Source organism: Megascapheus bottae, chromosome 12 (assembly GCF_031878675.1).
Source record: "Megascapheus bottae isolate mThoBot1 chromosome 12, mThoBot2.hap1, whole genome shotgun sequence".
NCBI lineage: Eukaryota > Metazoa > Chordata > Mammalia > Rodentia > Geomyidae > Megascapheus > Megascapheus bottae.
In genome coordinates this window covers 21155042-21173161 of record NC_143520.1, presented here as the reverse complement: position 1 = coordinate 21173161, position 18120 = coordinate 21155042, and the positions used below count along the sequence as shown (strand labels likewise).

The 18120-nt window shown below is 36.7% G+C and overlaps 1 protein-coding gene across 5 annotated transcripts in view; it reads right to left on the bottom strand.

The window, feature by feature from the left end:
• The window catches only part of Baz2b (bromodomain adjacent to zinc finger domain 2B), a 123782-nt gene extending 107403 nt beyond the window's left edge, over positions 1-16379 (bottom strand). For all 5 annotated transcript variants that reach the window (XM_090342773.1, XM_090342775.1, XM_090342777.1 and 2 more), the window contains exon 1: positions 16233-16379. In XM_090342773.1, coding sequence (XP_090198899.1) covers positions 16233-16377 — 145 coding nt within the window. In that variant the 5' untranslated portion in view covers positions 16378-16379. The remainder of the gene's footprint in view (positions 1-16232) is intronic.
• Positions 16380-18120: the final 1741 nt, after the last annotated feature.

The window sequence follows — 18120 nt, the reverse complement described above, 5'->3', positions numbered from 1 at the left end:
ATTTCCAAGGTGCCTGTATAATCAGGTTTTATCATTGTACAAACTAGATGATGACTCTGGAAAAGGCCTCTTAGTAAGAATCTAGCATTTGCTCCTCTTTTGGCACTTGTGATCTTAAGAGAATCAGACAGTCCAAGTACATTATAACAGTGAAATATATAGTGAATAGTGAATATATAATGAAAGATGATGGGAAGAGTCGGGAATTATTAATTAATTTATCATTAGTTTTCAAGTTGGACTAGCAAATGCATCTCTTCTATTCCTTTTAAAATTTTCTAATATATTCTCCACAAGGCACTATCTGATCATATGTGAACAGAAGAAAACTGACATAGTTCTCTTAGTTCTAGTTCTTTAAATATAAAGGAAGGGACACATAACACCAAATATAATTATACATTGTGAAGAGTGCTAGGGAGAAAATTAGTAGGTACAGGAAAAGGTAATAGCAGAGCAATTACACAGACACTATGATCAGTAGAGTCATCTCTAATTAAGAATTGTGTTAGTCAACCTTCTTCAGAGAAAGATCACCAATAGAATTAATTGATTTGTTGCAAGAACTGAGATTATGGACCCCAACCCAGGAAAGCCAGTGGTACAGTTCTGAAAACTGGAGAATTGATGGTTTAAGTGCCAGTTATGAAAAAAAAAACAGATACACAGATCAAACAGGCAGCAAAAACAAATCCCTTTATCTCTTTATTCTATTACACAGTCATGGAACTGAATTATGCCCACCCACAAGGAAGAGGGCAATTTGTTCCACTAAAGCCACATATTTAAATGCAAATCTCATATGGGAATACCCTTGCAGGCATGCTCAGAAGTAACTTAATGTGGTGGCCCAGTCAAGTGGACAAATAATATTGACCAAACAATGACCTAATACACTCCTAACCTGAGACCAAGCATGAGAAAGAATCCGCCTTAAGATCTTTTTAGTTGAAATCCCTTTGTACAGCTATTTAAACATAAGAATGCTGGATGGTTACTTGCATCTGTAATCCAAGCTACTGTGAAGGCAGAGATGGGAGGACTGTGGTTTAATGCTAGCCCAGGAAGGACATCCAAGAGAATCTTACCTCAGGTTAACCAGCAAAACCCCAGAAATGGAGCTTTAGTAAAGTGGTAGAGTGCCAGCTTTGAGTGAAAAACCTAAGTAAACAGTGCCCAGACTCTAGGTTTAAGCCTCAGTACCAGTACAAACAACAGCAACAATCTGGGATCATAAGCAAAACAAGACAATGATACTAAAAAACATCCAAAGGCAGAGAAAAGTCAGAAGACAGTTTAATCTGGAAAAAAATGGAGTCACTTTGTGGCTTCCTAGTCCATTCATGCTGCCTAGACTGCAAAAGCTACCCCAGAAAATTAACAGAATAAAACTCAGCCAGACTAGGAACTAAAGGTGCAAGAGGTCAGAATCCAGGGCTAAGTAAACACCTGTAAATTTGAAGGAGGAAATTCTGGCAGTGAGTAAACCACTAAAGAAATAAAACCCCATTCAAAGTTTAAACTATCCAACTGCCTAGCTGCAAGTACACAATGAAGGAAAATGGACTCCAGGGGTACTGCAAAACATCTGGCAGAGAACTTGAGAAATCTTCTCTTGAAAGGCAGAGGTACACTCAGCAGAATATGAATTTAATTAAGTGCATTCCCTCACCAAGATTAGTTTAGGAAGCAGAAAGTCTAATGGGTCATAGTATAGGTGGAAGTTAGCAGCTGGGTAATCATAGGAGCAAGGAGACCTCAAAGAGAATGTGAACTACTTCTTCTAGTTACTTTGTTGATCAAGAAACCTACAGGGGCTCATCTAAAAAACCATCAGTAGGAAGCCAACAGAATACAGCACTGCTGGCAGAGCTGCCTTATCAGAATACTAATTTTTAAAAACTTTACGTGTTAAATTGCTGACCTTAAAACAATCCACCAAAGAAGAGCTGGCAAAGGAAAATATAACATATTTTTATGTAATGACAAAATGAGAACAAAAACTTACTGGCTGGAGTAAGCAAAAGGGAAAGCCATAATATTCAATGTATAGAGAAAAGGACAAAGGCTCCAAACAAACTATGTAAATGGTGTAAAACAGGAGAAAAAGAACAGGAATCATGTCTATGAAAAGGCAGAAATCAATGAAACAGAAATGGAAAATTGAAAAAACTCAATGAAAGCAATGGGTTCTTCTTTAGAAGGTCAATGAAATTGACAAATACCTAGCTGCTAAGAAAAAAAAACACACATTGAGAATATTAACAACAAAATAAGGTTATCACTCAACTAATACCATATATTAAAAACATAAGTTAATAGTTTGAACAACTTTAGGCCATGAATTCATTGATTTAGTTAAAACAAGTTCCTTGAAATACACACATTAAACCTCAGGTGAAAAAAAAGACAACTCATATTTTCTGTGTGTGTGACACTGGCATTTGGACCAGGGCCTCATAAATGCCTTACAAGCATTCTCCTATTGGGCCTTAGTCAAAGATAAATGTATTCCAAATGATAAATTTGTAGTTTAATACCACACAATGACATTTTAAAGAGGGGAAGCCACACACACATTAACATGCATATTCAAGCAACTCTGCAGGCTCAGACGACTTCACAGCTGAACTCTTCTAAACATTATAAAAAAGTAATGCCAGCCAGGTACCAGTGGCTCACACATATAATTCTAGCTACTCAAGAGGCTAACTCTTATTTCCAATAAACTACTCAATAAAAGCCAAAAGTGGCTCTAGGGCTAGTAGAGTGCTAGCCTTGAGCTACAAAAGTTCAGGGATAGTGCCCAGGTCCTGAATTTGAGCCCCAAAACCTGCAAAGAAAAGAGGAAACAAAAAAAAGAAAAAGCAAAAAGGAATGTCAATTTTATATTTTAACAGAAAATTATCAGGGATCTTCTCAAATCATGTCCACAAAGAAAAATATAGATCTTAATATGTGTAAAATTCTTGAACAAAATTTTAGCAAATAAGCAGGGTCTTGTGGTAATCTCAACTACACAGAAGGCAGACATTGGAAGGATTGGAGAATGGAGGTTAAAGGTTCAAGGTTAGCTTGGGAAAAAAGTTAGTGAGACATCCCCCCTCCACATAACCAAAAAGAACATATTGACAGAGAAAATGCCCCTTACCAAAGACCTAGATGAATCTAGTAAGAAAAGATGAGAAGGAAGTGGTTCTGTGGCTCAGAGTATAGAGCACTAGCCTTGAGCTGAAGAGATCAGGGACAGCATCCAGGTCCAGAGTCAAGCCCCACAACCGATTTTTTTAAAAAAGGCAAAGGAAAGATGAGGGACAGGCCCTAAGAAGGTACATAACATGGCAGGAATTACCAAACGCTTCTCAACCCTGACTCTCAATATTAATGAACTTAATTCTCCAATCAAATAACACTGGTTGACTACAGAGAGCAAAAAGCAAGACTTATCCATCCACTGTCTACAAGAGACACATCCTATAGACAAAAACAAACATATTCTCAAAGTTAGAGGCTGGAATAAAATCTTTCAGTCACATGATCCTCATAAACAGGTTGGAGTAGCAATACTAATATCAGATTTAATAGACTTCAAACTACAATTAGTGATGAGACAAAAGACATTACATACTTATAAAGAGAATACTCTGACAGGAAGTTATGACAATTCAAATATCTATACACCCAATGCTGGAGCACAAAACTTGATCAAACAAATACTACTTAACCTAAAAATACACATAGATCCAAACACAGTGATCGTTGACAACTTCAACATATCACTGTCACCTCTGGATAGATCAACAAGGCAAAAACTCAACAGAGAAACCTCAGACCTAAATCAATGCATTAATCAACTACACTTAATAGACATCTTCAAAATATTTCACCTAGTAGCATCAGAATATACATTCTCAGCAGCACATGAAACATTCTTCAAAATAGGCAATATTTTTAGGTCGTAAATGATGTTCAAAAAATTGAAATTATTCTCTGCATACTATCAGATCACAACAGAATAAAATTAGAGCACAACACCAAAAGCCAACATAGAAAATTTAGTAACTCGTGGAGACTGAACAACACATTGCTGAATGATCAGTAGGTCACTGAAGAGATTAAAACAGAAACCAAAACATTTATGGAATTCAACAAAAATGAACATACAAAATACCAGCTCCTCTGGGACACAGCAAAGGCATTATTCAGAGGAAAATTTAAAGCTCTGAGTGCCTACATTAACAAATTGGAGAAATCTCAAGCCAATACTTTACTGATGAACTTCAAGCACCTTAAAAAGCAGGAACAAGCCAAATCCCAAACCAGGAGATTGAAACAAATAAAAATTAAATCAGAAATAAATCAATTAGAGAATCAATTAGAAATCAATTAGAGAAATAACAGAGTCAACAAAACAAGGAATTGGTTCTCTGAAAAAGTTAACCAAACAGACAGACCCTTAACAAATCCAACCAAGAAAAGAAAAGAACACACCCAAATAAATAAAATCAGACAAAAGGAATATAATGACAGAAACAAGCAAGCATGATACAGAAAATTGTAAGAAAATACTTTGCAAACCTTTATACCAACAAATTTGAGAATCTGGAAGAAATGGAAGAATCCCTAGACAATACTAAAATAACTAAACCAATAAGATTTAAATGAACTAAATAGACTCACAGTAAGTAATGAGACTGAAATGGCAATAAAAGACCTCTCATTCAAGAAAAACCTAGGCTGAATACACTAAGGCCTTCAAAGAAGCACTTTACTCCAATATTCCTCAAACTCTTCAATGAAAATGAAGGGGAAAGATCACTATGGTACCCACATAACATTCATCCCAAAGCCAAATAGAAACCCATCAATTAAAAAGAACTTTAGATCCCTCTTTTTGATGAACACTGATGCAAAATATCTCAGTAAAATTCTGGCCAGCTGAACATTTAACTAAAAACAAAAAATCATACACTATGATCAAATGGAATTCATTCCAGGGATGCAAAACTGGTTCAATACACACTAGTCAACTAATATAACTCAGCATATCAACAAGGCTAAGAAATACATTATCATCTCAATAGATGCAATAAAATTTGATAAAAATTCAACAACCCTTTATGATAAAAGCTCTGGAAAACTTACGAATTCATGGAACTTTCCTTAATATAATAAAGGCTGTATATGACAAATCTATAGCTAGCATTATACTTAATGGTGAAAAGTTAAAACCATTTCCTCTAAAATCATGAATGAGGCAAAAATGTCCATGCTCTCCATTCCTCTTCAATATAGTACCAGAATTCCTAGCAAGAGCAATAAGGCAGGAAAAAAACACAAAGGAGTTCAGATAGTGAAAGAAAAAAAATAAATCAATCCTCTTTGGAGGTGACATGATCCTTTTTAAAGAACCCTACTTATTCCTCCCCCAAGTTACTTGAGCTGATCTGAGACCACAGCAAAGTAGCAGGATATAAAATTAGCCCATAAATTCCAGGAGCTTTTTCCCATAACAACAAGGAGAAAAGAAAGACTGATATCAGGAAAGCAACTCCATTTGTAATAGTCTCAAAGGAAAAAAAAGAAAGGTAAAATACCTACAAATTAAACAAAAATGTGAAAGACTATTATGAAAATTTCAAAAATCTGTAAAAAAAATTGAAGCAGATTTAAGGAAATTGAGAAACCTCCCATGCTCCTGGATTGGAAGGATTATTATCATGGAAATGCCAATAGTGCCCAAAGCAATTTACAAACTTAATGTAGTAACTATCAAAATTCCAAAAATATTCTTCAATAACACAGAGAAAACAATCCAAAAATTCATATGGAATAACAGAACTCCCCTAAAAGCAAAAACAATCCTTAGCAGGAAGAAGTTTGGAGAATTATCAATAGCAAACTTCAAATTCTATTACAAAGCCATAATAATGAGAACAGCTTGGTCTTGGCACAGGAATGTTCCTGAGGAGCAATGGAACAGAATAGAAGACCCAAAATAAACCCACAGCTCTATAAGCATTTAATACTTGATAAGGGAGTCAAAACAGAAGATGGAAGAATGACATTCTCTTCAGCAAATGCTGCTGGTAGAACCGAATAATACACATGCAGAAAATAGGAGCTACGACCTTATATATCACTGTACACCAAAGTCAATGAATCAAAGACTTCAGTGTGAAGCCAGACATCACAAAAAATTACAAGAAGGGGTAGGGAAAACACTATGGCTCCTACGCACAGGTGGAATCTTCTTAAGCAAACATTCAGAATCAAACCAAAGAAAGACTGGACAAATGGGACTGTATCGAACTGAAAACTTTCTGCACAGCAAATGACATAGCTAGTTAAGATAAACAGATATAGAAGATCTTTACTTGCTACACATCAGACAAGAGCCTCACATCTCTAAACTATATTTAGAGCTCAAAAAATTAACTCCCCCAAATAAACCCTCAAAAAAACCCAGCAACCTAATTAATAAATATGCAGAGGCTTAGAGACTTCTTAGAGGAAGACTGGCCAATAAACACACGAAGAAACGTGCAACATCTCTGTCCCTAAAAGAAATGCAAATCAAAACAATACTGAGAATTTACCTCACTCCAGTTAGAACGACCTTTATGAAAAAAAAAAAACAAACCAAGAATAGCAGATGCTGGCAGAGATATGATCTAGGGCAGTGATGATAAAGACAGAAACAGGTGCATAGACCAGACAGGATTTGGATGTGAGTGTGAATGAGAATTACAATATTTATGACTGAAATTACTGGGTGGACACTGGCAGTAGTTAATTGATTGAGTAAGAATGATAGAGAAACAGATTTAGGGGGAAAACCAATCTTTGATTTTGGACATACTAAATTTGTTAAGTTTTCACAATCTTCATACAAAAGTGCTTAAACAAAGAACAGTGGTAAGATACCTTGGTTCTAAGACCTGAGAAACACATTTATAAACAAATTCACAAAGAAATAAAGCAAACAAATGAAACAAAACAGCAATGTTCCTCTCTCCCCCTCCCCACCCACACACATCCAGCCTCCAATAAGGAGAAGCAGGAGCTAAGGAGACAAGAGAAAATCTAAGAGTAGGGGTATGGAAACCAAGAGGGAAGATTTTCAAAGACCATTCAATTATGTCAATTTCTGATGAGAGACAGATGCAGGGAATAAAAGCCCAGAACTGATGGTAACGCTGAGAGACACATGAAGACAAAGGGAAGAAAAGCTTTGTGTTTATCTTTTTACTCAAGTTGGGCTGTGAAAAGTTTAGCAAAATAGGACAATGATCAGAAGATTATGAGGAATAAAAGAAGAGTCTATGTACTGTCTTTTAAAGATAGATGTTGTAAGAGTTTTTTATATGATAAATATGATCCAGAAGAATTAGTGATACTATATAAAAGGAATGAAGTTCTTGAAAATATCTATAATCTTTCAAGAAGAAAGATATTTCTTATTATCTATGAGAGTTGAGTCAAGAATTTATATATTTAATTTATATTATAAACAGAATTGTGTACCAAAGTATATTAGATATACTACTGAAATATCCTTTTTAAGTAAAAGAACTGATAGATTGAAAATAACTATCATACATATGATTTTGAAAAAAAATACACCATCAGAGAGGGGAGATATGGCTGCAGTGGACATTAGCCAAGTGAGCCGAAAAGGGTTGACAATTGGTTAATTCAATGTTTGCTTCAACTATAATTTACTGCGCCTTCCTCATTTGCCAGTTTCTCTTACATTCAGAGTTGGAAAGTTAAGATTCTCCCAAACAGTCCATGAGACTCCTATTATCAACTAGCCACCCAAAAGCCCAAATAGTAGAGCACCAGCTTTGTCTGAGAAAGCTAAGGCATTAACACCCAGGCTGAGTGGAAGTTCCACTATTAGGGCCAAAAGCAACTAACAAAATCATTAAAAAAATAAATAAATAAAGGAAAGCTAGCTCGTGATTCAGATCTAAAAGGCTATATAGAAAAGCTCTAGAGCTAATTCTGACTTTGGTTACCTCTCACCTCTTTTTTTCTTGTATAGTACTAGGATCACAGAGTTGCACATAGATGGTACAGTCATGAAGTTGGAACAGTGGGCCTGGAGTTTGGCCTAGTGGTAGAGTGCTTGCTTACCAAGCACAAAGACCCGGGTTTGATTTTTTGGTACATAGAATAAAGCTGGAATTGGTGCTATATGGCCCAAATGGTAGAGCTCTAGCCTTGAGAAAGCCAGAAGACAGTGCTCAGGCCCTGAGTAAAAGCTCAGGACTGGCAAAAAAAAAAAAAAAAAAAAAAAAAAAAGGAAAACAAGAAAAGAAAAGAAAAGAAAAAGTAGTGTCTTAACGGAACCAGAGATAATTTCCTTAACAGGTCAGTTAAGCAATAGCACTCTGAAATTATTCATGGAGATCAGCAGGCTGCTCTTCAATAATTTTGTAAGTACCAAATTCCTTTCATTAAATCTTTTCCTGATTAAAATGCCTTTAGCAATTTGTTACTTCTAGTTGACTTGACGCATATACAAATCAACAGCCCAAGCTGGAGATAATTCCAAAACCAAAAGTCTATCACATTAGGGCTGGAAGTTTGGCCTAGTGGTAGAGTGCTTGCCTAGCATGCACGAAAACCCGGGTTCGATTCCTCGGTACCATATACATAGAAAAAAAGCTGGAAGTGGTGCTGAGGCTCAAGTGGTAGAGCTCTAGCCTTGAGAAAGTCCAAGGACAGTGCGCAGGCCCTGAGCTCAAGCCCAGGACTGGCAAAAAAAAAAAAAAAGTCTATCACATTGGTCTAATATCTAGTATATGTACCTTTTAAAGTAACACTAAATGAGAGATGCTTTGGTGTTAACTATCAGCGTTCCTCAAAATTCTTATGTTAACTGGGTGCCCATGTCTCATGCCTGAGATATGAGAATTGTGGTGTAAAGATAGCCTGGGCAGGGAAACCCATGAGACTCTGATTTCCAGTTAGCCACCAAAAGAGTGAGAAGTAGAGCTGTGGCTCAAGTGGCAGGGCACTAACCTTGAGCAGAAATGCTCAATGACAGCACCCAAGTCTTGTGTTAGAATCCAATCTGCAATGTAATAGTATTAACTGAGGAGCCTTAGAAAATTTTTAGGATATGACAACTCTGTCCTTGTGGATGGGATGAGGACCCTGACACATGAGAACTCAGAAAGAAGATGCCATACTGGGAAAATTCCTCAATGCATAGTTTGGACATGATTTGTTCCATGAGGTTTCATGTGTTGAAAGCTTGTACTCCAATGTGGTAGTGCTGAAAGAAATGGTCTTTAAGATAATCCTTTAACCTAGTAGAAGGTGAATAGGTCACCAGGGGCCACTTTCAGAAGAGATTAATGCAGTACTTGCAGAAGTAGGTCAGTTGTCTGGATAGCAGGCTATGATAAAGTCATGTCAGTCTATGTGCTTGGCCTCTTCTGCAGGCAATAACATGCTTTTCTATTTCCCTGCCACAGACTTCATCAGACACAGTGCCACTGTGTCTTGATTAACCAGCTACCAGAGATCTTTCCGTATAAAAGTATCTAGTGAGGTATGTTGTGAAAAGTACACAAAGTAAACACACTAAGTAGACACTGAATCTAGGCAGTGCCTTGATCTTAGACTTTTCAACTTCCAGAAGTGTGTCAAAACTTAAATTATTTCTAAATTATCCATCTTATTTTGTTAAAACAGCATAATGGACAAGAGATAAGTAAACTCTTAAAATTACACACACACACACACAAATTATAATCTTCAAGGTAAAAGAAGATTTCATATGAAACAAAAGGCAAACATAAATAAAATATTGATAAATTAGACATTAAAGAAGTTCAGAGCTGAGTGCTGGAAGCATGCACCTATAATCTTACCTACTTAGGAAGATGAGATGCGAGGATTGTGGTTTGAAGCCAGGTGCCAGGCCTGGCAGGTAAGTTTGTGAGACTCTTATCTAATTAACCAACAAAATACTGCAAGTGAATCCAGTAGAATCAAGTGGTAGAGCCTTCAGCAAAAAAGATCAGAAATAGTGCACAAGCCCAGAGTTCAAGTGTCAGTACTAGCATAAGAAAAGAAAAAGTAGTACTGTTCATCAAAAGACAATATAGGATAAAGATATTTCCCATACATAACTGACCAAAAAAAAAAAGAAGCAGCCGCCAGTATCCAAAAGGTCATACATCTTTAAGAAAAAAATAATCTATTAGAATATTCACTGAACCCTGAACAGGTACTTTTAAAAAGGAAAAATCCAAAAGGCAAATTTTTAATAGAAATTTAAAAGGAATTTCAAAAACACTTCATATTTATCACTGAAAAAAAAACCAGGAAGTCTAACACATGGTGTAAAGAAGAATCAGCATTTTTAGTATAAGCTTGGTTTAAAAAAAGCAGTAGTACTGATAAAGAAGAAAATACCTTCTGAAATGTACACTTAAACATATCAATATCCATGTACATATCAATATCCAGGTATAATAATCATAAAATAACACTTTTTTGCACTTGGCAGAAGCTGGAAATAATTCACAACATCAACCAACAGTAGTCTGGTTATACAACTATGTGTATTCTACTTATATATAACATTCAACAAGGCAGCTTAGGTCTTTTATCTTTTAAAATGTATTCCTCCTCCACATTTCACATTATGTCACATCTTTGGTTAGATAATGAAGTCATGTCATGTGTGCTCTCTTGAAACACTTCCCAGTCCAAATTCACTTCCTGTGTCCCTTAAGAAGCTACCCTCTCGCAATGATGGTTAAGGAATGTACCTTCTATCTGGTGAATATAATGTAATCCTTCTATTAATTACAATAAAAATGTTTTAAAAAAAGAAGCTACTCTCCACGTGTCTCTGGAACCTTTTTTATTCACTCTCCAGTAGTCCTGAATTTAGGTCCTAATTTTCTCCTATGCACAGATATAAATACTTAATCTGGATATTTTAGTATAAATATAAAAGCCTTCCTCACTTCATTGTATACTGATGCTGCACAGGCTGCTATAAAAGTCATTGAGAAAGCAATGCTACCACAGAAAATTATCCTTTTTGGTGAATGTATGGACACAATGAATACAATTTACTGGGCACCTGTGTCAGACTATCTCATTTACCCTCATAATATCACAAAGGATGAACTGTTACACTACATTATAAATGAGAAAAGGGTAACTTACCCATATTCACATAGCTAAAGAAAGGACAAACCAAAATTCAAATTCTGGGCCTTTTGACTACAAAGTTCTTGTTCTTAATAGTATTCTTCATAAATTCCCAGTGCCATACTTAGTTCTAAATTATGTAATCTTGGCCTACTCCTCAGTTTGCCCTTCTTTCTTGTTCCTTTGCTCTTACTAACAGAACCACTATTTTATTTGGAATAGTAATAAGCTCAGTTAAAAACTATCCTTCTTAGTCTTTAAAGCTGAGGTTACCATTCACACAGTTCTGAAGAAAGAAATATAAGTGGAAATCTATGGGTATAGCTTCTAGGAAAAGCTCCTTAAAAGGAGTTAAACTGAGCTGGCATACAACTTTAGCCTACTTATTACCCCAGCTGTCCTGGAAAAGAGTGCTTTGACATGATCTTACATATAAGCATGAAAATCCCTCTTGAATATAAAATATAAAATCAGTCCGTGATGATCCATCTTAGAATTGCTTATCTGTGGGATGGTATGATTATTTGCCACAGTTTCCTATTCATAACTAAACATTACAAATAACATCTACCCTACACTAAGACCTGAGGTATTAAATTGCACTTTCCTCAACTAACAGTGAATTGGCATACATATGTAAAGATCTACCATTAAGATACATATATACATCACTTCCATTAAATTTTTTGTGGGTCATGGAGTTTGAATTTTGGGCCTGGGCACTGTCCCTGAGCTCTTCAGCTCAAGGCTACTGCCATACCCCTGAACCTCAGCCCCGCTTCCCATTTTTAGGTGGTTAATTGGAGATAAGAGTCTCAAAGTCTTCAGTGCGCGAGCTGGCTTTGAACCTTGATCCTCAGATCTCAGCCTCCTGAGTAGCTAGGATTATAGGTGTGAGCCACCGCACCCAGCTTCCATTAATTTTTAAATGAAAAGTATTCCTGCCAGGTACAGGTGGTTCACACCTATAATCCTAGCTACTCAAGAGGCAGAGATCTGAGGATCTAGGTTCAAAGTCAACCCAGGCAGGAAAGTCTGAGACTCTTAAATTAACCATCACAGAACTAGAAGTGGCTCTGTGGCTCAAAGGGGTAGAATGTCAGTCTTTAACGAAAGAGCTCAGGACAGAGCCCTCACTCTGAGTTCAAGCCTCATGACCAACAAACAAGAACAACAAGTATTCCTAAGGTAGTTTTAATTAGAAAATTTTTCAACTGTTTACCAGTTTTACATATTCTATATTTCCCCATACTTTTTTTTGTTTAGAATGATCTACTTATAAATGGATAGAAAACCTCTAGTCTGTAGTACAGACAATCATTTAAAGTTTGCAAATCTCTATTTTTGTATTATATCAAATAATAACAATCTCAAATAGATTCATTCTGTAAGACTAATCATTTCAAACAGATTTACTCTGTAAAGTGTATTCATAAAATTATGCTTAAATTTCTTTTACTTAGCCTTTGGCCAAAACCAATATGGAAAAAGCAATTGAATATTTGTGAACCTGATATACAGAACAATAGGCATCATTTGGCTTTTTACACAAAGGTTCCAGTGGCATAGTCCCCACATCACTCAGGGCCCAAAAATATCTTCACTGGGAAACTAATATGGCTGGAACCCAGATAATGAGTCATGTAATCCTTTGATCCTTTTTATTCTTAACAGCTCTCTAGTGAAGTTGTTAGCTCCTGTCTGTGGTTTGCCAGCGATGGTGGCAGATGCCTGACATCCCAGCCTAAAGAAGCTGAGCAGGAGGACTGTGAGATCCAGACCAGCCTACTTATACAGTAGGATATCATCTCAAAACAAAAAGGACATTTACAGCTCTTCTTCAGTTAATATCTTTTTATATCTTGATGTCTATCTTTTGATACTGAAAGCTGGTCCAATTTTACTTATAATTTTAAAGTTAGGAAGCTTTCTTAAAATCTTTTTTTTTCCCTTCTGGTCATTCATGGGGCTTGAACTCAATGGACTGAGCACTGTCCTTGAGCTTTTGTGCTCAAGGCTAGCATGCTACCACTTTGAGCCACAGCTCTTTCTGGTATTCTGGTGATTAACTGAAGATAAGAATCTCACAGACTTTCCTTCCCAGGCTGGCTTTGAATTGGAACCCTCAGACCTCAGCTTTCTGAGTAGCTAGGATTACAGGCATGAGCCATCAGAGTAAATTATTCCTTAAAGAAAAATTATTTTTCTAATAAGATCAATAGCACATAACTGTTAATTGATTTGTACTGAAGATTTTTCTTTGTTTTGTTAATGTAAGCTAATGCAAGCTAATGATGTGTTGTGAGAGGCAATCTTCTAAGGGACTTCAAGTGTCCTATATTACTGCTGGATATTCCAAAAAGTTAAGGCTCTGCTTCTTCCTTGCCTGGGTTACTTTTCAGGATTATACTTTGAATTAACACACTTAAATGATGAGGTAACAAATTTCTCCATGTAAGAAGTGGGCGTGCTTTCATTTACAACAAGGCAGTTTCCTTGGGCACAGTGTTCCTTATCTATACACAACCCCACCACACCGAAGGACACACACTCCCCACACGGAATGCAGACATAGGGAAATAATGCTAACATGATCTTTGTTTTGTTTGCTGTCCTATAAGGAACAAAATCTCTGATCCAACAAAATATAGCTAACTATTAAAAGTCTGAAAATAAAGCTCAAATTACATCCTCTATAATTCAGAGGAATTTATATAGACATTATGAAGATGAAAGAAAAACTGCCTTGCTGAAATAAAGTATTTAAAACAACAGAATGACCTCAAAGAATCTATGAAAGAACCATTAAATTTTGGCATTTTGAGGGTGAAAATTTTGCTTTCTTATCTACATATGTAAAAAAGAAAAGGAGAGCTCAAATTGTTTTTAAATAAAGGGATCTACGATGAATCTGTAAGTGGTTTTAAGTGATTACTTTATTTCATGAGAGCTAGCTGCCTGGGCCAGGTAAGAGGGACAGAACAAGGCTGCTGGAACTAAGGCCTGCACAATTGGGAGCGAGAGCAAGTGTCCTGCCCTTCTTGTGACCACTCGGTCACTCAAGACTCAGAGCTGTGGAAACATATGCTCTACCTGAACTGCTTAACACATGACCTGCCTCCTCCGTGTTCCTGGAGCTAAATGTATGCAGGTGAGGAACTGATTAGATTTCCCCAGAAGGGTAGGAAACCAAGCACAGTGCTACTGTTCTCCACTCCCCATGAGTGGTACTGAGGTTTGAACTCAAGGCATTATCTTTGTCAGGCAAGTGTTCTTCTACTTGAGCCACATCCTCAGTCCTCCCAACATCAACATTTTTTAGCACAAGGTATTGACAATTGACTTTAGAATCCAGCCATCATTTTATGCATACAGAGTTAGTAGACAAATTTGTAGATTAGTTAATAAGAGTCTAACAGGATAAAGGAAAAGAAGGGTCATTTTAAAATGTGTAATATAGCCAGGGCCTGGGTGGCTCATGTCTGTAACCCCTAGCTACTTGAGGTGGCTGAGAATAAGATTATCTTATTTCAAGGCCAGTCTGGGCAAAAAAGTTCATGAGATCCCTCAAATCAGTTGGATGCCATGTTATCTGCCTGTCATCCTAGCTTCACGGGAGACTGAGATCAAGAGGATTGTGGTTCCAGGCCCACCTGGACAGAGATCTCCATCTCCGTGGAGAAATCTAGGGGTGGTGCGTACCCTGTCATCCCAGCTACAATAGGAAACTTAAAACAGAGTGAATCTTAGTGTAAGTATATGAGTGGGCAGGAATCAAAAACTTATCTCAAAAATAACCAGTGCCCCAAAGTGTTACAGGTGTGGCTCAAGCATGTGCATAAGGCCCTGAGTTCTGCTCCTCCAATTCCATCTATCTACCTATCTATCTATTATATATAATTTTATAATCACTAAGAATATTTGAGAAACTATCCTATGATAATATAATAACAGCCTTTATGTTACTGTACTGATTAGAAAAACAAAATAAATAATTTATATATATCACAATATGCTAGAGTATTCTGTAAGCAAATACTCCTCACTTACGTCATTCATGCAAAAATACAAATTTAACTGCCAAAAATAAATTTAATAGTTCTACTGTCTATAAATATGAAATTTCCCTATAATAAAAAGGGATTTAAGGATAACATGTGTTCTACATTAAATCAATGAGTTAATCAAGTTTAACAAAAAAAAAATGTTTTTTTGGTCAAGCACTGGTGGCTCAAACTGGTAATCCTAGTCACTCAACAAGCTGAGACTTAAAGGATCAAGGTTCAAAGTCAGCCTAGGCAGAAAAGTCAGTGAAATCTATTTTCAATTAATCAGCAAATGCTGGACTGGAGCTGTGGCAGAAGTGGTAGAATGTCAGTCAAGGAAATGTCAGGCTTAAGTTTCAAAATCCAGTACCACAATAATAATAGTAATAATAATAATAATAATAATCTGTCTAACTATATATCTGTGAAAAAAAAGCAGGGGAGTGTAACATGTGAAGGCCATTTCAAATAGTGGAAGCTAGTTTGGGGCAAAGGATCCATAGGACTGAGCTCTACTCTTACCCTACCCTCTCACTGCCTGTGATTTTAAAAGACTGTACACTTACCAATTCATCAACTAAATGTAAAAACAAGTTAAATGAAACATAATTTCAAATAATCATGTTTCCAGAGTAATGATGTAACCTCAATGTAAAATAAAGGCTAGAAATTAAATACTGTGCGTGTGTGTGTGTGTGTGTGCATGTGCCAGTACTGGGGCTTGAACTCATTGCCTGGGCGCTATCTCTGAGTTTTTATGCTCAAAGCTAGTGCTCTATCACTTTATATACAGCTTCTCTTCTGTTTTTTTGGTAGTTAATTGGAGATCATTTCTTGCCTGTAGTGGGCTTTGAACTTGAGTAGCTATCATTACAGGCATAAGCCTCTGGTGCCTGGCAACACAGTAAATTTTTAAAGGACCAATGGAAGTCACAAGCGAATTTCATTCCAAGCTTAACAATGAGTGAAAACTACTGATAATGAATGAAAAGAACTCACCACATGGGTTGATTGTAGAGCTAAGTGAAGCAGCTCCAGTGGAAAGCCCACCCTTAGAAATTGCTGAAGCCACAGAAGGGGTGGTAGAGGAAGTTGGTGTCGTAGAGGAGGCTGTTGAGGATGGCAACCGTTCTCCAGACTCCATATCTGAGGAAAAAATGACAATGATCAGAATGAAACAAAACTACTAAAAAAATTAGACATATCTAAATGTCTTGCTTACTTTAAAAATTTATATATACATATGTATGTATCTGCATATATATACACATATATTAGAAATATACATCTTTTAGAAGAATAACATGGACAAAAATTACATCTATGGCTTGAAAATTGTATGCTCCTGCTCAAAGCCATCTTGAAGCTAAATTCCTATATTAGATAGTAAGTAAGTCCTTAAGAGGGACTGTGATGCCTTTCTTCAGAGACAGAGCTGGAATGAGTGAGATCTGACATATTTAGAAAAGAATTCCTTCTTCAGAAAAGAGAAGGTAGATAAAGGGAGGACACCAAACGTGGTCAGCTCATCTCATCTTAAACTTTAGAACTGTAAGCTAAATAAACATTTTCTTAGTCATTCAGTCTTAGGAATTCTTTCAGAATAACAAGCAATGGGCTACACTAGCTATCAATTAATGAAACACATTTGATTTTGTTTCTGAGACAGTCTCATCCGAGCTGAGCTCACATCATCTCCCCACCTCACTTCCACAAGTAGGACAGTGAACATATGTCTCCACACTCAGTCTGAATTAAACTTAAGTATTCTAGATACTTTTGTTTTGCCAGTCAAGGGCCTTAAACTTGGGGCCAGGGCACTGTCCTTGAGCTTTCTCAAGGCTAGCACTCTACCACTTAAGGCCACAGCACCAATTCCGGCTTTTCTGTGTATATGGTTCCAAGTAATTGAACCCAGGGCTTTGTGCGTGCTAGGCCAGCACTCTACCACCAGGCCAAACTTCAGGCTTTCTTTTAACAGACTTCAAATTTTTTATATCCAAGATTTTAATTTTGGATATAAAAATTTAATTTTAATTTTACACAATAAATAATGTTGCAAACTTAGAAAAACTGTCTTGTTGATATTCTTCCTAAAGTACTTCATCATCATGTTTTAAGTCCTGGGGCTTGAACTGAGGGCCTGGGCATTGTCCTTGAGCTTTCTCAAGGCTAGTACGCTACTATTTGAGCCACAGCATCACTTCTGGTTTTTTCTGTGTATGTTACCGAGGAATCGAATCCAGGACTTTGTGCATGTCAGGCAAGTACTCTACCACTAAGCCACACTCCCGGCCTCTTATCATCTTTAAATTCCCAAAGGATGATGATGATGATGATGATGATGATGATGATGATGATGATGATGATTTTGTGACACCGATACTTTAACTTAAGAGCTAGGCCAGTAGCTCTATAATGTGAGCTCTTTCTTCTTTGATTATCTTTAAATAGGGTAGTGATGTTTTTGCCCAGGGTCTGTCTCACACCATATACCCATACCTTCTACCACAAAGCTGAAATTATAGGCAGAAACCACTTTTTCTGTCCATGATTCTCATAGTATCTTAAAGAATCAAGAACACTTCATTAGCCAAGCGTAGTAAGTAGCACACACCTATAACCCTTGATACCAGGGAGGCTGAAACAGAAAACTCATGTGTTAAACTCATGTGACTCTGTCCAAAAAGAACAGAATTAGGAAAGGAGGAGAAAGAAAACAAGGGGAGGGAAGGAAACCTGGGTGGAGGAGAAAGGACAGAAAGGAAGGGGAGTAAAAGAAGGAAAAATGAAAAGAAGGAAAGGGAAGAAGAAAGAGAGGAAGGGTAGTAAGTAAGGAAATAATTTCACAATCCACTGTATCTTTTGCTACTCTACACTGAAGGAA